The 22,029-nt window shown below is 36.5% G+C and overlaps 1 protein-coding gene across 35 annotated transcripts; it reads left to right on the top strand.

Moving 5' to 3' along the window:
• Window positions 1–432: 432 nt before the first annotated feature.
• LOC147393275 (uncharacterized) lies at window positions 433–12,396 on the top strand. 35 transcript variants are annotated; one of them, XM_086455431.1, is made up of 14 exons: window positions 434–590; window positions 725–846; window positions 2,023–2,175; window positions 2,750–2,875; window positions 3,096–3,146; window positions 4,641–4,692; window positions 5,933–6,109; window positions 8,122–8,244; window positions 8,750–8,811; window positions 8,884–9,088; window positions 9,183–9,303; window positions 10,375–10,447; window positions 10,530–10,575; window positions 11,591–12,396. In XM_086455431.1, the coding sequence occupies exons 2-7, from the start codon at window positions 787–789 to the stop codon at window positions 6,106–6,108; spliced, it is 618 nt and encodes a 205-aa protein (XP_086311557.1). In that variant the 5' UTR covers window positions 434–590; window positions 725–786; the 3' UTR covers window position 6,109; window positions 8,122–8,244; window positions 8,750–8,811; window positions 8,884–9,088; window positions 9,183–9,303; window positions 10,375–10,447; window positions 10,530–10,575; window positions 11,591–12,396. The 35 variants fall into 35 exon arrangements, with proteins under 35 accessions (XP_086311561.1, XP_086311557.1, XP_086311553.1 ...); XM_086455427.1 differs by having other exon boundaries at window positions 8,697–8,811; XM_086455430.1 differs by lacking the exon at window positions 8,122–8,244 and adding an exon at window positions 7,640–7,747.
• The last annotated feature ends 9,633 nt before the right edge of the window (window positions 12,397–22,029 follow it).

Genomic DNA, 22,029 nt, shown 5'->3' with positions numbered 1-22,029 from the left:
TGACTGTGAAGATTATTATCCTCACCAAAAATCAGCTCATTCCAAAAAATTTAACTCATATAAAGACAAAACAATTTGGCGATGGTATGTGGGTTGCCCTTATTAATACGTGATTTTAAAACTCGTTTCGCGTCTCGTCTCGTCTCGTCCATTCCAGATATCGAGATGACTCGAACGAGTCTTGAAACCATGCCTCTCACTCCTCTCTTCACCTCATATCTCTTTTTCCTTACGCTCTGTTTGGATTGAGAGAAAAGAAGGGAAGAGAAGAGAAAATATATAATTTTCTCTTCCTTTCTCCTATTTGGCTTGTTAAGTGGGGAGAGAGGAGAAGAAAAATGGTGGGAAGAGAAGGGAAAAATGTCATATTTCGTTTTTTTTCAAAAGTGGAGAGAAGGCGTGAAGAGAAGAGAAAGAAATTTTACGTTTGAAGTTTGCCCTCGTGAATTTCAAAATTTCCAAAGATAGTTAATATTGGCAGGCCATCCATTGCTATTTACATCCCAAGTAAACAAATAAATTTCATCTGATTTCAGAAACCTTGGAGGTATAGAACGAAGGAGCCGAACTCGAGTTGGAGACGACTTGAGGTATCCTCTCTCTCTCTCTCTCATTCTTCTGGTTTTGTTCAAGAAACCCTCTTCAACGGCACAAACCTTTCTCTTCTTCTTCTTTATTCAAAAACCCTCACACGCCCTGTTTTATTTATTTATTTTTTTAACAGTGGGAAGTCAGCAGCTTCGATTTTAATGATCATCAAGAGGTAATTTTGGTGTGGCGAGGTTGATGCGAGATAAGCAGACCAAAGAGCTAGTTGCCGTGAAGTATATCGAAAGAGGCGAAAAGGTTTGTTTCTTACAATAATAGAATTGTTTGAAGTTCCTCGATTTTACAGTTATTGTGAATTAGAGGTTAATTATTGGTTCATAGAATCGGAAATCATGTGAATTTTTTGGAAGATAAAGACATCTATTTGAGAAACTAAGGAGACAATCCGAATTTGGGTTTTGTTGGAGTTTTCTTTTGGCTTGAATTTTGCTTCGAGAATTTATGGTTATTGTTATTTCGAATTAGACGCTAGTTTTACTTAGTTTGATTGTCGCTGTAAATTGGTAATTTTTTTGAGTTTTATGTAGTCTAGTTTTGACGAATTTAGGTTCTGCTTGGTTTGGAGAAATTTAGAAGAGGAGAGTTCTGTCAGATAACTCTGTGATGTGAAAGTTTCCACCTTGGTTAGGAATGTGTTGCTATTGCAAGTGGTTTGGTTAGATGGTTTTTGAGTTTTATTTGATTGAAGAATTTTGGTTTTTGGATTTTATTTGAGCTAATCAGCAAATATTATCCAATTTTATTAGATGACAAAACAGTTCAAAGAAGATTACTAAAGAGAATGATGAATCTGGATCATAGTTACCAAGCCATGCCTTTTGAATCCATTAAATGATTTAGTCAGTACCATGGTTTAAAGTTTCATATAGTTTCGAAATGTCTCAGCATGTGGGAGATGGAGAATGTGAGAGAGAGAGAGAGAGAGTTGCAGCTAGAGGTCGAGTTGAAAGAGTTCGCACAGAGAGGTATTTACAATTTTGTAAAGTTATTAAGTAAACACGATTTTTTGATTTTGAAGTCATCTCGTATGCTAAACGGACTAATGCCGAATGGCTCCCGATGAATATTTATCATGTTCTTTATAAATAAGTTTAGGTGTTTATATTTTGTATTATTGTACAAGTAGAACTTTGTTCTTTAGACTATGAAGGGTATAATAGTCATTTGGACTAAAAATACTATTGTTGGTATGATATTTGGTTGGAAGATGAATATTTATCATGTTCTTTATAAATGAGTTTAGGTGTTTATCTTTTTGTATCATTGTACAAGTAGAACTTTGTTCTTTAGACTATGAAGGGTATAATAGTCATTTAATAAGAATAATTTCTCTTCTCTTCTCTTCTCTTATGAATCCTAACCAAATAGGAGATGCTTGGTTCTTTCTCTTCTCTTCTCTTTCAATCCAAACAGGGTGAAGAGAAACTAGTCTTCTCTTCTCTTCTCTTAATGAGTTTCTCTTCCCTTCTCTTCTCTCAATCCAAACAGAGTGTTAGGGTTTGTAACCATTGGCAACCTCAGGCGACGACGCTCTCTGACAGCGGTAATCTCTACGAACTAGTTCAAGTAAGTCTTCTATTCTTCTTCTGCTTCTTTTTTTCAATCTCAAGGCAAAAACCCTTGGCCCTATTTATATTTGATTGAACCAATCAAACTCTCTATCTTATATTAGTCCCCCATGATTGAAAAAACTTAAAAGAGGTAGTAGGAACAATCCATGAGTTACAAACCCAAATTCAAATCTAATATAAACCGATGAATGTAGTCCCCCAACGAACTTCAAGACTCTGAATGAAATTCAAATTCAAACGAGTAGAGCTGATGGGAACAAGAAGAGCAACCACCCAAGTACAAAACTTCTTAACTCAACAACCCCCAAGGCCCAGACCAAGAAAATTGTTGGTCCCTAATTTGTTTCAAACACCTTGATTTGCACCAACATCACATTCATGACCATTTTAAAATACCAGGTTATGTTCATGGCCTAGCTACACAAATTGGGGAATATCAAAAATTTCAACGGCCATGGGCCATCAAAAATCAGTTTCTAAAATTTGTGGGCTTTGGCCCGATGAATTTTCTTGTCAAAAATTTCAGTTTTCATGTAATTTATTGATAGTTTGTTTCTTTGTGTTTGTAGGAAATGGAGACTAATTCCAATCAAATTGAAAATGTGAGGGAAGAAGAAGAAGAGTTTATCTTACTTGATCTTGATAGTGTCTGTGGACAAATTGACATCCCACCGAATGCGCCATATGTTCTATCTGTATGTGGGGAGTGTGTGTGTGCTTGCGTGTATTTGAATACTTGTTCGTGCAATGTGGTTTAAGTTTGCGAAAAATTCAATTTGCAATTTCTTCGACACAAGCCCTCAGATTTTTTATTTTTGTTTCGGACGGATTTTTATATGATTATTACTATTCGTGAATGTTTATGTTGTCGTTTGATATTCTCACCTATACTATGTGATTAATTAATTTGTGTAGGGTTTGGACACTTTGAATCCGGTGTTGGTTATAGGTGACAAATTAAGGCTGGTGAGTTTATTGACTTTTAAAATCCATCTTCTCGTTTTAGTGATCGGTGTTGTAATATATGTGGTTTCTTAGAGTAGTGAGTTCACTTTCATACTATTAATATTGATGAAAAACAAAATAGAAATTCTTGTTAAATTTCTTTAATGGGAAGGAAGTTGCCTTTAACTTTCATTCGTATATATATATATATTGCTTATCGTGGGTATCCCTCGGGTGAGACTAATACCACAGTCACACGCATTGCCCCCTTAGAAAGTCCTACCTGCAAATTGTGTCCCGGACTGGAGGGAGGCCCCAAGGAATTCAGAGCTTCGTGGCGTTTCAAACACTTGACCTACCCTTGCTAAGGGGCTTATCAAGGCTCGACTTGCCACTAGGCCAATCCCTTGGGGTTTCTTACTTGTATATATATGCTTTTAGAAATATGTCTATTCCCGACAAGGATAAACTTTGCTCTTATATACTGAACACACAATCATCTAAAATGATATTTACTTTTAAATTTATTGAGTTTAGGCTGTTGGACTAGTTCTTGAAGTTGCTTGTGTATAGGTATGAACATTTAAGGTGGAATACTTGTATCACAAATTCTATGTGTGGTTAAACTTCATTTGGAGCTGCTTATGTGTATGCACTTCTAATCTCAGCCCTAGATTTTTTTTATTTATAGTTATTAACAGTTTTTTTTGTTAAACTAGTCATGCTCAAACTATACTAGGATATTTAACCCATATGGTCATTGTCCAATGTAACATACAACCAAAAGGCCTATCACACAGGTGCTCACATTATTGTCCCGTCACAAACTGTCAGTTTTTTTCCCCCTAAACCAGTGCTTGATTTATCTTGGTGAGAACTCTTATATGTTTCATGGAAATTTATTATTATATTTTTCAAGCTCTATATAGAAATTTTAATGATCATCTAAACTTTTATGTTTCATAATCTGATGTAGTAATAAGTTTTTCACAAGTTAAAAAATACTCGAAAAAGTTGAATGTAGTTAGGGTAACCATCCGCTTGTTTTTAGATTTCTTGTTGGACACCATGATAACTATCAGGGATCCCCATTATCATTAGGGCAGTAGTAAGGTGACAGGCCTGTCCAATAAAAAGGTGGACAACCAATGCAATCATGCTAAGTAGCAATAGAGGAATGGGCTTGTTGTACGTTCGGAAATTTACATGGGGTTGGGACGTGCGACCGTAGGGAGTAATCTCATCCTAAAAAGGTGTGGAGAAGCCCTGCATTATGAGAGATGGGCCAACTTGAATAGTTTAGAGTAAGGTGTGCAAACCAGAGAAACATATAGCACAGTTCCCTGAACAACATGGTACAACACTTGGGTCATACAATCTTTGTTTTGTAGCACAGTTCCCTGAACAACATGGCACAACACTTGGGTTTTACAATCTTTGTTTTAGAAAATCTGTCATCATATCGGTTTCTTGTAAATAAGATGTTCTCTTATTAATATTTTTCTTCTGTGACAGATAGGTGAATATGAAGAATCAATTGGGACATGCTTCATTTTCACCGAAAGTGGTGAGTTTGTTTCCTTCCAATTTCTATTGTCCTTGCACAAAAAGAAACTTAAATAATGGTTTGAAGCAACCCCAATGTAGAGGTTACGATAATCCTCCTAAGTGAACATATGGTAGGAGGTGAAGCATAGAAAACTATATAAGAAGGGCCTTTTGATGTCTTTCATTGGAGGTTCCAACTCATTCTTTAGATGAAAACCCATTGTGAGAAGAGGGTTCCCTTATATATTTGCTTTCAAGTTTCCTTAGGATTTTAGCTACAATTTTTACATGTTTTATGATCCTCATGGATGTCATAGAGAACTTCACTCAATTCTATTAGGCTGTGAATCTCCCTCACAAATATTGTTGGAAGTGAAACATATTGTGTCATAGAATCTATCCATTTTTTTTCCTTTCTTGTTTCTTTTGCTTTGCTCGCCTTTTTCAGATCATGGATCGCTAAGCACATTTGGTATGGTAGGATTGAGATTAATCCTAGATCATAGATCTATATATGAACATGTGTACTATTTTGCGTGGCTTCTAACTAAGACTTATTGGTATACTTGTGACGATGAAAAAGGCTTCTGTCGTTGGTTACATTGTTCAATTGACGATCCGGGTGCCTAACACTTTTACCTTTCTCATGAATGAACTTCACCACCCATTGGTCTCTCAGTGTGGAATGTTGTGGAGTCATAATTTATTCTCTTGGCTCATTTTTCAAAAGTTTGCTTCTTTATTTTTTCTTCTTGTTTTGCAATCTTGTGTTCCAATTGCACAATTTTCAATTCCATGAGCTCCTTTGTTACTTGTATCATATTAGAGCTTCTAATACCTATGGACTTCATAAGCTGCTTATTTCCCCTCCCCAAGGGGAGCTACCTATACCATAGAAACCTGTTTTGCCAATCGAACTTCCATCAGTGTTAGGTTTGAGAACTCTTATGTCTTGTTGGATTAGGATACAACTAGCTTTTGCAGGACCCCTACCCCAAACTTCAAAATAAAATTATATACGATGTTGTTTACCACCTTTTGCATCCTCATAAATAATACGTGAGAGCTTTCATGGAAACTGGAAGGATTGGCACAATACTCAAATTGTTTGAGTATTGGTGGACCAAATTGATCTCAATCACATTTTGGTGATATTGTGTAGCTTTGCAAGATGGAGAAGCCTTAAGAATGCCATTATATCAACCCAATCACTAACTTCACCGAGTATTTTATTATATTGAAGTGAATTCTATTTGCAGATGGTGCTCCTTTGGTGCATGAAGAGACAGGACCATCCGAAGAAAACCTTTTCACGGGCAAATGCTTTGTTGATCCGAAACAAGCCTCATCCAAGCAAATCAAGCCCATTGCCCGTCTTCAGAAAATTCTCAAGTTCAGATTATTACCTGCAGACAGTCAAGCAGTGATTGCCTAATGTAATTGATTCTAATCTTTCCTCGCATATGGTTGGTCGTTTAGATCACTAAACCATATATGTTAGATAAAAAATTATATTAAAATGTCATTAGTATTTCTACAACTTGTTTAAATGTTTTTTTTTTTTATTTTATCTAAATGTATTTCTTTGTAGGGGGGATAAGTTGTTCCTCATAACCAATAAACTACATTGTTATGATCCTAAACACTTATACTTCAATCAAATAAAGGCAAAGTGCACGCATGCCCTCATTGAGAAATAAACAACTTGATCTGATGTGGGGCTCATATTGGCCGTAACCTGATGCACTTGGTTGGTATTTTAAACAATATTTGTGTAGCTAGGCCATGAACATAACCTGGTATTTTAAAATGGCCATGGATGTGATGTTGGTGCAAACTAGGGTGTTTGGAACAAATTAGGGACCAACAGTTTTCATGGTTGTGGCCTTGGGGGTTGTTGAGTTAATAAGTTTGGTACTTGGGTTGTTGTTCTTCTTGTTCCTTGCAGCTCTACTCGTTTGAATATGAATCTAATTCAAAGTGTTGAAGTTTGTTGGGGGACTATATTAGTACATTTATTGGACCTAAGATAGAGAGTTTGATTGGTTCAATCAAACATAAATTAGGCCAAAGGTTTTTGCCTTGAGGTTGAAACTTAGAAGAAGAGAAGACTTACCTGAACTAGTTCGTAGAGATTACCATCGTTAGAGAGCGCCGTCACCTGAGATCTTCATCGTCTGAGGTCGCCAATGGTTTGTAAACCCTAAGGGAAAGTAGATATGAGGGTGAAGAGAGGAGTGAGAGGAGACGAGGGCAATGAATGCGTTTTGTCTAGACTTTAAAAGGTAATTAAAAAGAATAATGTTAAAGGCATTCCACATATTAATAGGGGCAACCCACATACCATAGCCAAATTGTTTTGTCTTATATGGGTTATAAGTTTCGGAATGGCCTGATTTTTGGTTAGGATGATCTCTACGAAATTTTTGGAATAGGATGATCATCCTCACCAAAAATCAGCCCTCCGAAATTTCTAACCCATCAAAACAATTTCAAGAATAGTAAATCATCCATTTTTTCACTTGTAACCCAGTTTTGATGGGGAATTTTTGGAATGGGCTGATTTTTTGTGAGGATGGTCTCCTCACCAACAATCAGCTCATTCCGAAAATTTTAACCTATATAAGACAAAAAAATTGGCTATGGCGGGGGTGCCTTTAACATTACTCAATTAATTTTTTTTATATGATATATTAAATGTAGTATTATAATAATAATAATAATTATTATTATTATTATATTTATATTATTTTGAATCAAATTTTATCGGATTAGATGCACCAACAATCAGCCCATTCCGAAACTCTTGATAACCCATATAAGACAAAAACTTTGGCTATGGGGTGGGGTGCCCTAGGTAATAATTGGGGTGCCTTTAACATGCCCTTAAAGTAAAAGTAAATAAAAAACCCGATTGAACTCAATCAAAAAATTTACAACCTGAACCCCGAGTCTCTTGTGCCCAGACCTGACTAATTGTTGGGTTGAACCCAACTGATTCGGGTTTGACCCACCCAAGTTGTCAAGCTCTCGTTGCAGACATCTTCTTTGTCAAGCTCGCAGCCAACACTGAGGTTAGTTCCGTGGCCCATTTATTTTCTCTGTTTGTATGCTTTACCATCATTTTCACAGCACAAATATCACCAAACGCTCTCTCTAATTCTCTATGATCTTGAAGTGGTTATCTCTTGAAAGTCATTGATACTGTGCAAAACCTCCTAAATCTTGTTCGTTGGTGCCATACTCAACAATTCTTTATGTGAGTATCTCTTGAAAATCATTTATTTTGTAAAAATATCTCATAGGAGATTGTATATGAATCTTGATGTGGGTATTTCTTGAAAATTAATTTTTTTTTTCATCCATGTAGCTTTATATTGAAATTCATCAATTTTTGCTAGTTTGAACCTAAAGTGCATTGTTAATGCCATTTGAATTTGGTGTCTAGATGTCTTATAGAACCATGTCGGGGAACCTCAACCTTAAGGGAACTTAGTGAAAGCTAATTCCTCTCCAATTCAGGAGCTAGAACTCTCCACAATGGTGAAGCATTCTTTAACTTTGAAATAAGGTCATTTGGAATATCCAATCTCTGCTCTTTGTGATGTTCTTCTATTGCAAATTTTCTCAATGGAACGGAAGTTCTGGATATCTTTCTTTTTTTCATTCATTTCAATTCTACAAAATTGGCTGAACGCTTTTGATGTCTTACATGTTCTTCTATGTGCTATTTCTTGGTCAAGATTTGAGAACATAAATGAATTATTATTTGAAGTAGTTCTCATTATGTGAGGCTCCCTTCATAAAACCTTAACTGCTTGGTTGTGTCGATCACATTAGTCAATTGTTATTTCAAGTAGGTCTCATTCTGCGATACTCCCTTCATAAAACCTTCACCCTTCGCTGTTTGTTTATGTCAATCCAACTGCTGGTATTTCTTACGGATGCTGATTTTCAGATGCCAATCCTAGTGCTTTGAAGAGGGTTTATTAAGTTTTTTTTTTCTGTTACATACGTTCCAAGCCTTCGTAAATGGCGAAGAGAGACAGCAAAGCATCAACAGGCTTTCCTTGCAGGTGTTTCCTCTTTCTCGAAGAAGCGATCTCAGCCTCTGAAACAACACCAGAAAGAAGAGAAGGTACTCTCTCTATCTCACTCGTACACTCTTTACGTCTCTCATTCTCTTCTTACACTCTTCCCTTCCTTGCAGCTCATCTTGACTGGAATGAGCTCCAAAATCTTGAAAGAAGCCCTAATTCAACAGAAGGTGATAACAAGACGAGGACAAAAACCAAACAAAAGATCCTTTTGCCACAATTTCCGAAGATCCAAAAGAAGTTTTAGTCTACAGCGAAGAAGATGTAGAGGATTTTGATGGATTTTCAGAATCTCAAAGTCAGTACAATGATTTCAATGTGAGTTTGATCAATTTTTCTGAAAAACTAAATTTTAGTTTCTCTTTTATTTGTCTATTAGGATTCAACATTTTTTTTTGCTCTTAAATTGTAGGAGGTTGATGAGGAGGAGAGAATCTTGGAGGCCTTCATGTCGACGGATATTGGTCCGCAACACACATTGGCGGACCTCATTATTAGCAAAATCAAAGAAAAAGACGAGCAAGTGTCATCAGGTAGATTTTGTTTTGTTAATCATTCATGCCTTTTTAGTGAACAATCTCACTATTATTTAGAAATTTAGGTAGATAGTTGTGATCCAATGTAATTCGAGTAACATTGAAGGAAAACATGATAATATAAGTGGCTGTGTTGCCAGAACTGCTCTGTGATGAAAATGTTGCAAGTTGTTTTATTTAAACTTTTACACTTATTCCCAAATGATGCATATTTGTATTAATTTGAACTACCCTATCATTTGTCACCATTTAGAAGATCACTGTGACAAAATCTTACCAATTCAATGCTTTTAACCATCAAATTTTCAAAATGGATAAAATTTCGGGTAGGAAGGGGAGACAAGATTCAATTCTGGGAAGATTTGTGGCGTGGAGCTTTACCTTTATGCGTGCAATTCTCGAAGCTCTATAATCTTTGAAAAGGAATCTGTCTGTTGATGCATTTTTCTGCCACAATGGAGGTGTGCCCTCGTGGGATTTGGGGTTTAGGATCGACTTCAATGATTTGGAGAATAAAGTCGTCGTTTAATTACATAGGTGAAAAGGTCAAATATTCGTGAGTTTTTTTTTGTAACTGAGGTATTTGGGCCTCTTAGAACGCCCTACTAATCCTGGGGGCACGTGCAGTCCCCTCACCCCCAGACGCAGCAGGTAATTTCTGGAATAAATCTCTGAGGGTTTCCCCTAACTGGGGATTTGAACTCGAAGACCTCCACTTCCTGGGGCGTGGGGGACTGGGTCGAGTTGCTATATTTATTTGTTTGGTACAAGGCTGAGTAACTTGGAAAATTGACCCTTTTTAAGCAGCTCAGATAAATGAGACAAATTGACGAATTTTCGCCTGACAGCCGATTCTTAAAGCCCCACTCATATGTGTCAGCATGTGGAAAATTAGTGAGAACAACCAAATGTTCCTTAAATTTATTTTTATGCTTTGCTTATTGTTTCATGCTGTATTCACAATTGACGTTCTCTCACGATTACAAATTGTGGTTTTCATTAAGCAATTGTATGTTATTCTCACATCAGTTACTTTAGTTGGCTTTAATTATATTTATTTCCATGCAGGTACAAAAATGAACTAACAAAGGATGATAAAGATATCTTCAACTATCTAATTCAATACCAGAAACATTACCTAGTAAGAGCTGTAAAACAGATAGGATGCCGACTTCTGTTCATATAGTTATTTGTTTATACATGATCCCTTTTACATTTTGTAGATTACACCAGAAATCAGGAGAGAGCTAAAAAATAGCCGCAATCATGGTGAGGAAGAGGATCCTATGCCAATACATATCCTTTTGTTAGATTTTAGTTTATGCAAATTCCCATATTTATTTTCTTTTTCCATAATTTTTTTCACTGCCTAATTATTCTGCTAAACATTTCTCTTCTAAAATTTGCTACTAGTTATTTAGTTTTTGTTAGATACCTTGGACGTTGTTTAGAAACATAAACACTAGTTTTTAAAAACTTGAGGAAACAAGAAGCATTCACACAAAACAAGTTAGAATCTAGTCGAAGGTGGCAACATGCTAAGTTGGTTAAAGTCTATGAGAGTTGATACCATGACCTGGGTTCAAAACCTGCCTTCACCTACTGATAACTGATCACTAACTCGCTTGCTTATCAAAAAAGAAGTTAGAATCTAGTCAGAGGCTTGTACCATTTTTGGTGTTCTCTTTATAGTAATTAGACATCCAATCAATTCCAAGCTGTCCAGTCAGTTGGTTGCATCTTGAATTCCTGCTCTTGACTGATTTCTTTTTAGATTTTTTATCCTCCCTGTTATTTCCTTGTATGATGCACTAAGTATGAACTTATCAAAGCATATAGAGTATCTTTTGGTGAGTGGTATTAGAGAGGATTGCTTTAGCCATCTTTTTTGAGGTATCATCAAATACATTTTTTTTAATCATTTTGTTCTTCCTTGACGCCCTCTTACCATCTCCTGCTTCCTTGACGCCCTTCTCCCATCTTAAGATTTTTATGTAAATTGTGATAATTTTTATTAGAACATGTTGGTTGATTTGATATGAAATGATGATGCTCATAATATCTATTCTATATACCATATAGAAAGATTGACAGATATAAGACACAATTAGACTTTCCAACAAGGAGAGCTTGAGCAGGATTAAAATAATTTTGTAAACATGTGCATGAGTTGTGCAGCCTTGAGAAATATGTGTGCAATCCACACTAGTATGAATTAATCCTTTGATAATCTTTTGTAAAACAACAAATAATAGCAACAATTGCTTGTTTTTATGAATTGAAGGTTGCAGCAGAGGTGATATGGCGTTGTAGGCTACATGAACCAAAGGTCAATGTCATGTTTGGTGACAAACAAAATCAAACAAAAGGAAAGGTTGGAGATTAACTGAATCCAACAATTCTTGGGAAAAGTTGGTGAGGTTTACTCCTGCCGTGAATGTTACAGCCACCATGTCAAGTGATATATCCAACAAAGTCACTCCATCCAACCGTAAAGTCCAATACATCTTTGTCACCTAAGGAAGCCCATAGGAGGCTAATTGCAGCACCAATGGAGGTTTACAATGCTATGGTATTGCTGATCACGTACATGCTCTTTACGACTTCTGTTAGCATAGATGTCATGCCTTTGTTGTTGTTGTGACTTCCTTCTCCCACTCTGGGCATCTTAAAATCCAGCAGCGAAGGAGACGGTGACGATAAGTGTTGCAACAACCACAAGGAAGTTGACATTGTCCATCGTATAACTGGGTGGAGCCTTGTCTAGGGAACTGTGTTCTTTAATGTCCACTCGGTGCACACTCTGTGATGCGTTGGTGCATAGCAAGACTCTTATTGCTTGAACCTGCAGATCTTACCCAGATATTTTGAGATACATCCAATGGTAATCCATAATCATAGTTAGGAAAGCAAATGAGTAAGGTCTAAAGGGATGCCTATAATTCTGAAATTACTATTCTTATTCTTCTTCAAATTTTATGAAAAATGATACCCCTATTTGGTAAAGCTTTACCAAATGGGTACCTTCTCTGATGTCATTATTATTTTTTATTACTGATTTTACCTTTATAACTTGGAAAAATTATTTTATAGCCCCTGATGCTAACTTTTCTTTCAATTTAATCCTTGACTTTGTAGGTTATCAAACCCTCACTCTAGACATTTGTCATGATTGAAATGTCAAAATTGCCTTAATCAGTCAAATTCACCATTAAAAAAAACAAAGGGATTTCCGGCATCATTGGAGATTCCATTCCAATGAAAAAGGATTTTGGAAGGAAGAAATCATTTTCAAGGTTTTTTTGTTTTTGTTATTGTTCACCCCTGTTTTTTTCAAGTATTTGGAAGATGTATGTAAAAAATTAGAATTTTTTCAATTGTTTTACTCCACTTTTGGATGAAAATCGATCAAGGATGATGGTTTTTTTGGCTTGAAATCATCTACACAAATTATTATGTCATGTTTTAGTTGACCTTTCCATGTATTTTAGTTGGAAAAATTTTTAAAAATGAAATGGGTGGGTTTTACAATGTTGAGGTCGATAATTTTTATTTTTGAGTTCAATATTCTTATTGTCGAGTTGACATTTTTTTAAATAATTGTCAGAACTCAATAATTATGGTTGACATAGAACTCCAAGGTTGTTTTTGTATGAAGATGCAATATTAAGATCTACTCATAAATTTGTTCTAATTCTATTATTGAGTCACGATTGAGAGTAGTGACATGTTCCTACAATAACAAAAGGTGTCTATGCTAGCACCCTATAGCATAGATCCAGCCGTTGAAAGAACACCACATTAGTCACAATTAGATCCAACACTTAAAATATTGGGTGTTTGGTAGCCGTTCATTTTCATAGACATGGATTTGAAGGGAAAAAAAATTGTTTTTGAATTTTTTTTTTAGATCAGATCTAAATCATATGATCACAAGAGGCTGAGATCTAAATCACGATCCAAAGACATCATCCTCAGGTACCGTGTGCTGCAGAGGATCCGTTTCTGTGTTAGGTAGAAAATGTTTTGGTTGGAAGTCCAGTGTCTTTGTTCTCCTATCGAAACATGGCACGTAGACATTGTCCCTATTCTACAGGAACAGAATTCCTTGATCCATTCTTTGTTATTTCAATGGAATGAACAAATACCCTATCTTTCAATCTTAAGGATTGGTGAGATGACCAGACCACGCCTCACGAAGTAAAGGTCCTGAGTTTGAATCACCCCCGAGCGTGAGGGGGTTTTTCCTAGAAATTATGTGGATACAGTGGTTTCCAAAAAGGAAAAAAGAAAAAACTATACCTTTTTAAGTGAATGTTTTGCAACGCTTCATAAGGTGTTAGGTTTTCTTTATTAACGACACCAATGTCCACTCTCTTGTCACCTATGAGAAGAGTTGCAATGCGGGCATGCCTGTGTATATGGTGGCCAAATGCAAAGGCGTGTTTCCATTTTTATACTTCTCATTTAAAAGCTTGCCAAGCTCAGGTGTTCTAAGCATGGTTTTTAAAGTTGGTATCATGTCTTGTCTCTTTTAGCTCTGATACTGAGTTGATTCGGATGATACGTCTCGTCTCATTTGAGTTGTCTCGTTCAACATTGAGACAATGATTTTTAATCATTTAAATTTTTTTAAAAAATTTTGAAAAAATTCAGAAATGATTCCTACTAAAAAATGAATCCAAAAAAATATATAATTAAAAAAAATTGATTTGGGGGTGAAAGAATAGAGGGTTGAGACTTTAATTCATTTGTCTTGATTAAATCGGACGAGATTTTAAAAATCTTATTTGATACGTCCCATTTAACTCGTGAGTTAATTATTTTCTACGCTGTCTTGTTAGTATCGTCCCAGATATTGAAAAATATCGTCCAAGACGACTCACTAAATCTCATGATATGCTGTCGTCTCAAAATACTTTGTGAGTTGGTCTCTTTCAACTCTGATACCAAGTTAACTCGGGCAATACGTCTCGGTCGAATGTAAAAACCATGGTTCTAAATATGTATTTGACCACATTTCCTTTATAATTCAGAACAGCCCCATGAAGAAAATTAAGGGCTTTGTGGTCGAGCAACTCGCTCTAATCTGGGACATTTAGAAGGAGCTCTTGGATCACATTGACAAGGCCATTCATGGCCGCCATGTGAATGGGAAAGGCGCCGCCATTGTCCCCATGGTGGTGATGATTGTTGCGGGCATTGCGATTATTAAGGAGACAGCGTACGACTTCAACCTGACCTAAATATGCTGCATGGTGTAGGTTACTCCTACCAGCACCATCTCTTTAACTCAAGGAGTTTGGCATTTTCTCCAACAAGGTTACTTATGATACCTAACATTTCAAAATAAGAAGATATATAATATTATCAAAATATATAACTTTCGTTAAAATATTCCCACATCCCCTAACTACTCTTGGGATGTGCAACGCATACAGCAGGGGCAACCCACTCTATGCATGTCAATTTTCAAGGATGAGTTAGGCCCATGGGCTTTTACATGATATTAGAGCAGGTGTATCTTAGGGATGGATTGGGTTAGTATCTCCAACCTTGCGTGGAGGGGGGAGTCGAGTGTTTCTAGCCCTTGACGCAGAGGCGGAGTGTAGAATAGTCCCACATCACTTGAGTACTCTTGGGATGTGCAATGTATAAAGTGGGCAGCAGGGGCAACCTTCTCCTTGCAAGCCAATTTTTAAGGATGAGTTAGGCCCATGGGCTTTAACATGGTATCAAAGCGCGTGTATCTTAGGATGGGTTGGGTTAGATCTCCAGCCCTACGTGGAGGGGGAGAGCCGAGTGCCTCCAGCTCTGACGTAGTGGGGGAGTGTTAGAATAGTCCCACATTGCTTGGTTACTCTTAGGATGTGCAATGTATAAAGCGGGGGCAACCCTCTCCTTGCAAGTCGGTTTTCAAGGATGAGTTAGGCCCATGAGCTTTAACAACTTTTAGTTTAAAATTATTTATTAATATAATATTTATATAATTATAAGTATAATTATTTCTTATTATAATTCAAATTTTGTTTGTCATTATTTATTTACAAATCATCGAAATAGATTGAAAAATACATCTAAATATTCAAAATTAGGAGTATATCATTCTTCATTCGTCATTCACCATAAAAAAATCATTGAATGTGATTGTAATTATTGTTAAAGAAAAACCCAAGTATGTGAAGATGAGAAATGGTAGTTTGTGCAATCTAAAAAAATATTATAAGTGTCCATGGCGTTGAGAGAATATTTAAATATAAAAACTTTACCAAATGAACTATGAAGATGCCACCCAAAAGTTAGGGACTATTTAAAAGGAAATCCCTCATTCTTTATTAACTTTACCCTTAAATGTTTATCTATAGAAATCCCGCAAGCAAACAATACAAATTAATTAACACAAAGCAAGTATAGGCTAATTTAAGGTGATTTAAATATTTTTTCAATTATGTATAAACCACCACAATATACCCCACTTCTTTGTCTCAATTTGTATACCCACAAAGAACAAATCTTGAAGCACGACTTTTATTTTTATTGTATTTTCTCTTCTTCTACTTTCCAAGGTTACCCTTAACTTTATTGCTTTTTCATCTCCTACTCATTTTCCTTGAATACTCCCATCAACTTTAAATACCAGTCCAACGTTATTATATTTTCTCATTTACACCCTTAATACCAAAGAGGATGTCAGTGCCGTAGGCATGGGCAAACGCTAGTACGGCACACACATTCTATTTGGGGTTAAAGAGATAAAAGAAGAAATACAAGAAATTGGATGGGTATTATTAAAAAATGAAAGAGAAGACAAAAAACAATAAAGCTAGAGAGGTGTTATTGGAAAATGAGAGAAGGAGAAAGACAATTTTGTAATTAAAGTTGAAGATGTATTCTTGGAAAGAAGGCAAAATATTTTTTGTGAGGATGATCTCCATGGTGAGAAAATCATCCTAAAAAAAATCAGCCAATTCTGAAACTTCTAACAGTTTATAAGTTGAAGAATTATGGACCGTCTATTTTACCATTAGTTTATAAACCACTTTTGATAGGGTGAGAAGTTTTGAAACATGTTGATTTTTTGTGAGGGTGATCTCTTCACCATAGATATCACCCTCACAAAAAATCAGCTCATTTCGACACTTTAACTCTCATATGACAAAACTTTAGCTAGGAATTTGGTTGTTGAACCCGACCTACATTTATAGTTTGAGCTAAGAAATTGAACTAGGCAAAAAAATTTCGAACCCGAATGTGGCTACCACTTTTGTCCCTTCCTGAGATATATACACAAGTCCTTAAATCAACCGTTCTTAAGAATCAAGTTCGGGCATATATGGCTAAATCAATTAAGTAGAGCATACCTACAGGGGATATGAACATATAAGCTTTTAGAGCACAACAATCATTTGTGACAATTTAGTTCAAGAAATACTCCAATACTTGGTCGTGATATTAATCCCGACCATTTCGAGTGAAAAAGATTATTGATTAAAGGTAAGCTCAAACAATATAGGGAACTCATACAATTCGGACAATCAATCAACTTGATTTTTTCTAAGACAACATAATAAGGTAAGGCATTTAAAGAGACTAGGCTCTCCCCTCAACCAGAACCTAGCATTTAACATGATATTAGTTTTTACTTATCAAAAGAGGTGAAGAAAATACATTCTTTGACAAACTCACCCCAAATAGTAAAATCTCACCAACCCAACATTAAATACATTGAGACACTACTAATTCAACTAATCAAGTATAAATATTAACCAGGCATAAACACAATCCCTAAGAGCAGAATCAACAACCCCCATCCAACTTAGTAGACGACTCATGGCTAACCTGGACCTATTATGTGATGACATCTATCTTTGAAAAATAGTTATAAAATCTGTCTCAAAGACTTGAGAAGGTCCGGACATGAATTCTGTGGCGCCCCGCCAAACGCTAACACAAATCCCAAGGCCAAATCCCAAGGTACTAGGTGGCACCTCAAAATTTCGGCATGGTCTCCTCTGTTTATGTTAACGTTTCACGGAACTCAAACCTGATAAACCAATTTATAACAAAACCTGTATAAAAGAATGTAGATACAGGAAAATAACAGCGGAAGACTAATTACATCTAACATGTAAGTAGATCAGAGTGCGGAAGATTTAATCATATACAGACTTACAAAATACTCTCACTCTAACATAGGCCTAAACTCTCAATCCAAAAACTACATACATCTTGGATGAAACTGGCAATTCTAACGGATGTAGCCTTAGTGCTCACCAGGCAATAAACTCTGATCGTCGATCTGACCGACCAGATACTCCTCAAATACTGACTCTACGCCTGTCTCGGTAGCTGCAAGTGCTGAAACTAAAAAAAATAGGAAGGAAAGGGTGAGTAACAATGGTTACCCAGTAAGTCCACAGCCAATTCCTACTAATAACCCTTCCTAAGCATGATCGAATAAAGCATACTGAATATTTTTAAACATGCAAGGTTTTACAAGATAAAATACGATCAACTGGTACATATAGCCAGGGATGAGCAACTAAACAGTTTAAAGATTACACATGGCATCAATCATCCATACTCATTATACATTTTTCCATTCTATGCAAATACCGTTGACAACATTAAAACGATAGACATGCTTTTCAGTTTATAATTCGAAATATAACAACAGATACATAATACAAGTGGTGGAGTATTGGAATTAAAGAGTTGGGATTCACGACTGGATCGCTCCCAGTCGGGACATGGTATTCCTCAATAACATCGTAGTTCCTGATTTTGTGGCTGGTCGTGTCTACCACGCTTGCGGAACCATTTATCCGGCTCAGGCTGGCCGTTTGACGTGACCGTAAGCAATGGGTCTCTTTTCGATGTGTCAGAACGTTCGACTACTACTAGATTGTTAGTGATCACTGACTAATCATCTTCGTCTATGCCTATCAGGCGTGCATGTGATTCCCAAATGACACTCCATTCGTATACGACCACCTTTACAATACACGTTCACTGGTAAAGATAAGAAAGGAATGGACCCGGATTCCAGTTGTGACTCCACTCTCATACGCGTCCCATACCACGTATGAGTTTGGTGGTCCCTACCGTACATCTCAGGATAGTGTACCCCTCCGGATGATGTGACACACTATCCCTTCAGGCATTCACGAACCCTTTAACAGCTCACAAAATAGCTACGTACATATATGATTTTTCCTTTAAAACAAAAGAGAAATTAACAGAACAGGGTTGAGAACGGATATCCAGTTCCTACCATGCAACCGTGGCCACCCGGCCTAAAATAAATAACAGTACTCAGCGCAAGCGCTAACATAATCGGAAATAAACATGCAACCCTTTCATTAATAACCTGGATATCCTTTCACCAACCTACACACAACATACAATGTAAAATGCAGACATCACCCCTCGGGTGTGATTCTGACATTTTACCGTTCATTCCCTTTTCCCATTCTCTCAACATTCTCATTTTTCATCCTTTCAAATCAACCATTCATTTTCAATCTTTCAAAGTCATTCTTTTGGTCTATCCATTGAAAATCATCAAAGTTTATTCACAAACAATGTCCCGATGATGCACGGGGTAAAAACTGTTAGAAATAATGAAAGCTGGTGAAAATTTGGCTAAGTGTCGGAAACTCAATTTTTCAAAGTTCTCAAAATTGAAAATGAATTTTTCGAAATGAAAGTCTCGATCATGAGATTCGACATCATATAATTTTTGTAATCTAATTCAAAGGAACGCGAAAGTTATTTCATTTTGAAAACTTGTCGAAAACGTCGAAAATTACGTTTTGTTCTTTAAACCAAAATTCGGATTTTGATCCTTTGAGATTCGGATCTTAAAACCATTCCCATTGTTCCGAAATGGGGGGTAAAACCTTAATTTCATTAAAGAAGACATTTACTTAAATGTTTTTAATGAAATAAAGGGTGAGAAATAGTGTATAAGGTGTGAGGAAGTCAAGCCAAGAGTCAGAACACTGTTCTGAAGAGAACTGTGTCTGTCGGTGGCTGTCGGCGGCAGAATCAGGATGCTGTCGGTGGAACCGACAGTTTACTCATCGGCAGGTGTCGGTGGGACCGACGGTTCTGCCGACAGTATAAAATTTTCTGCGATTCTTGACTTCGTCGGTGGCAGAAGCAACATTCTGTCGGTGGGACCGACAGAATGCCTTCGGTAGGTGCCGGTGGCACCGACCCTTCCCACCTACAGCCTGAACCTCACTCGCGATTTTTGGGTTTTTCGATCCCTTTTTCGATTTCTTCTTCCATTCTTCGAACCATTCGACCCACCAACGATTTTGTTATCAAAATTCGATAAAGCATAAAAAAAACACCTACTTCTACCATGAATTTGAAATCAAACACCAATTTCTACGATTTAAATGCAAACAATAAGTTTTGTTTCAAAACCCTAAATGCACATTTCGGAAATCTAAAGCTACCAATAAGAATTGGAAGTCCCTTACTTGGTTGTGGACGCCAAGGGTACAAGCTAGCACTACAACTCAAGGTTGGATGGCTCAAGAGTCGAGGTTGGGCTGACTTGGATGCGAAACGAACGAGGGTTTGTAAGGTATCCGACAATGACGCTCTCCTTCTCCTCTATAATGAAGTATAGACCTAGCTCCTAACTCGATGTAGCCCTCGGACGGAAGGTGTGGAGGTTTACTCGAGCTACCCGGCTGATTTTTGATGGAGGATGGAGAAAACGAACAAGAATGAACAACCAATGGCGAAGTTGTAGCCCTCGTCGTGGTCGACAACTTTGCCTTCTTCGTCGAGGTTCAACTCGGCTTCGTTCGCTCACAAACTTGACGGAAATGGGTCGAAATCCTAGGGTGGAGAAGTGGCTGTCGTTTGGGGTTTTCTTAGAGAAGAAGAGGAAAGAATGAAATAAAAGAAATCAGATTCCTTTTTATAATAAAGCTGAGGGGCATACTTGTAATTTCCCCCTTATTTCTAGTTTCGATCGTAACTTAACTATTCGGACTCGGAAAACGACAAACGAATATACTATTTCGAATAATTTTTCACTACGGATCTAATGGTATCATCAAATCTTTTCGATTCTCGCTCTAACAAAATTCCACTGTTTTGGGTCCCACTTAACACGAAATTCGAGGATTCTATAACTTCTCTATCCAAATTCGAATTCGGACTTGCTTACAGGCTAATGTATATATTTCGATCCTTTTGAATCTAATGGCGAAGTCGATTTGCCTCGAAATTAATCATAACAAAATCCGAGTATTTTACTCTAAGTCTCTCCTTCGATATTTTCTTCCAAATCTCACCATTTAATTTTCTCGAGATATGAGTTGAAAATTCGGGGTGTTACAAATTCTTACTCTCCATACATTCACCTTTTGCAACGTTATTGTTTATCTTACACTTTTCTTCTCTTCTGTAACTAATTTGATCGTCAAAAAATCTTTGGCAAGCACCACATTGATGTCTTCTCCTTCTTTCCTTTTATCCTTCAACTTTGCATTCATTCATGTTGAGCTATAGTAATTGTGCAATTACTATTAAAATTTTGTGAAGAAGAAGAGTTAGCAAAGAGTATCTCAACCATCAAACTTGTTCAAGAGTATCTCATTTACATCACCCAAATCTCGAGGAGTGAAAGGTTGAAAAATACTCCACATCGATGTTGGAGATCAAATTGGCCATGTGGTATAGTTGGTCAACTAACACATGTCAAGTAGTTACTGAACAATTGCGACATGGCAAATCAATACTTTCAATCACCAAAATCTACTAGTTGATCAATTGCCATGTTGCACACCAAATGTCTCTAAGCAGTTGATCAATTGCCACATCTCAAGCGACAATGACCAACTACCATGTTGTATATGACTAACAGATTGACGTGTGTTCTGCTTTTGAAGGTCAAACAAAGCAAAATTTAGACACGTGATCCAAAACCAAATGCCTCCTTATTATATTTATAAATCTTTTGAATATGAAAAATTCCTATTGGGTGTTCATTTACACCGTTCAAATCCAATGGATGGTGGCGACTGTAAATCTGTTGAGAATCATTATTTTATTCTGTTTAAGCTCTTGTATTTTGTTTGTTGTATTTGACCGAGTCTTTAGGCTTTTATTTACTGGTTAAAGTCATAGCTTATTGTTACTAGTTTATAGGAAGTAAGGTTAGTGGTTAAAACTTTTGTCTATTAGTTAAAGTCGTGGCTTATATTTGCTGGTTTATAGGAAATAAGGTTAGTGGTTTGTTTATTGGTTATTTCCCTTATGATGTAATGCCTATTTATACGCTGTTATTATTCAATTAAAGAGAAAAATAGCTTCAGCTTCCTTCTTAGAGTTTTATTTTATTTTAGTCCTCTATTTTATAACAGTGGTATCAGAGCAAGGAAGTGAGAGTTTGAGAAAAGTAAAAAAGAGAGAGTTTGTGAGATAGAATATTTTAGCAGCAACTTTATTTCTATTTCATTTTTTTTCTTTTGCAGCAACAACAATGATTAATGACATCTGATAACTTTGTGCAGCCAGTCATTCCTTGTTTCGATGGTCACTATGAGTCTATGACCATTGGAGCATGCTAATGGAGAATTTCCTGAGGTCCAAAGAGTATTGGCAGGTAGTTAGCACTGGGATAGTAGAATCAGCAATTGATGTGGTTTTGACAAAGATGCAGATGACGAAAATGGAAAGACTGAGGCTAAAGGA

Source organism: Akebia trifoliata, chromosome 10 (assembly GCF_017979445.1).
Source record: "Akebia trifoliata isolate Shusen 1 chromosome 10, ASM1797944v1, whole genome shotgun sequence".
Classification (NCBI taxonomy): Eukaryota; Viridiplantae; Streptophyta; class Magnoliopsida; order Ranunculales; family Lardizabalaceae; genus Akebia; species Akebia trifoliata.
Note: the sequence above shows the minus strand (reverse complement) of the source record. Positions and strands in the feature narration are given on the sequence as shown.

Excerpts from the sequence above, each read along its gene's own strand:
- LOC147393275 (XM_086455432.1), top strand. The coding sequence starts at position 787 with ATGCGAGATAAGCAGACCAAAGAGCTAGTTGCCGTGAAGTATATCGAA. Across the intron at positions 847-2,022 it reads ATATCGAAAGAGGCGAAAAG|GGTGAAGAGAAACTAGTCTT; the intron begins GTTTGTTTCTTA and ends CAATCCAAACAG. Across the intron at positions 2,176-2,749 it reads ATCTCTACGAACTAGTTCAA|GAAATGGAGACTAATTCCAA; the intron begins GTAAGTCTTCTA and ends TTGTGTTTGTAG.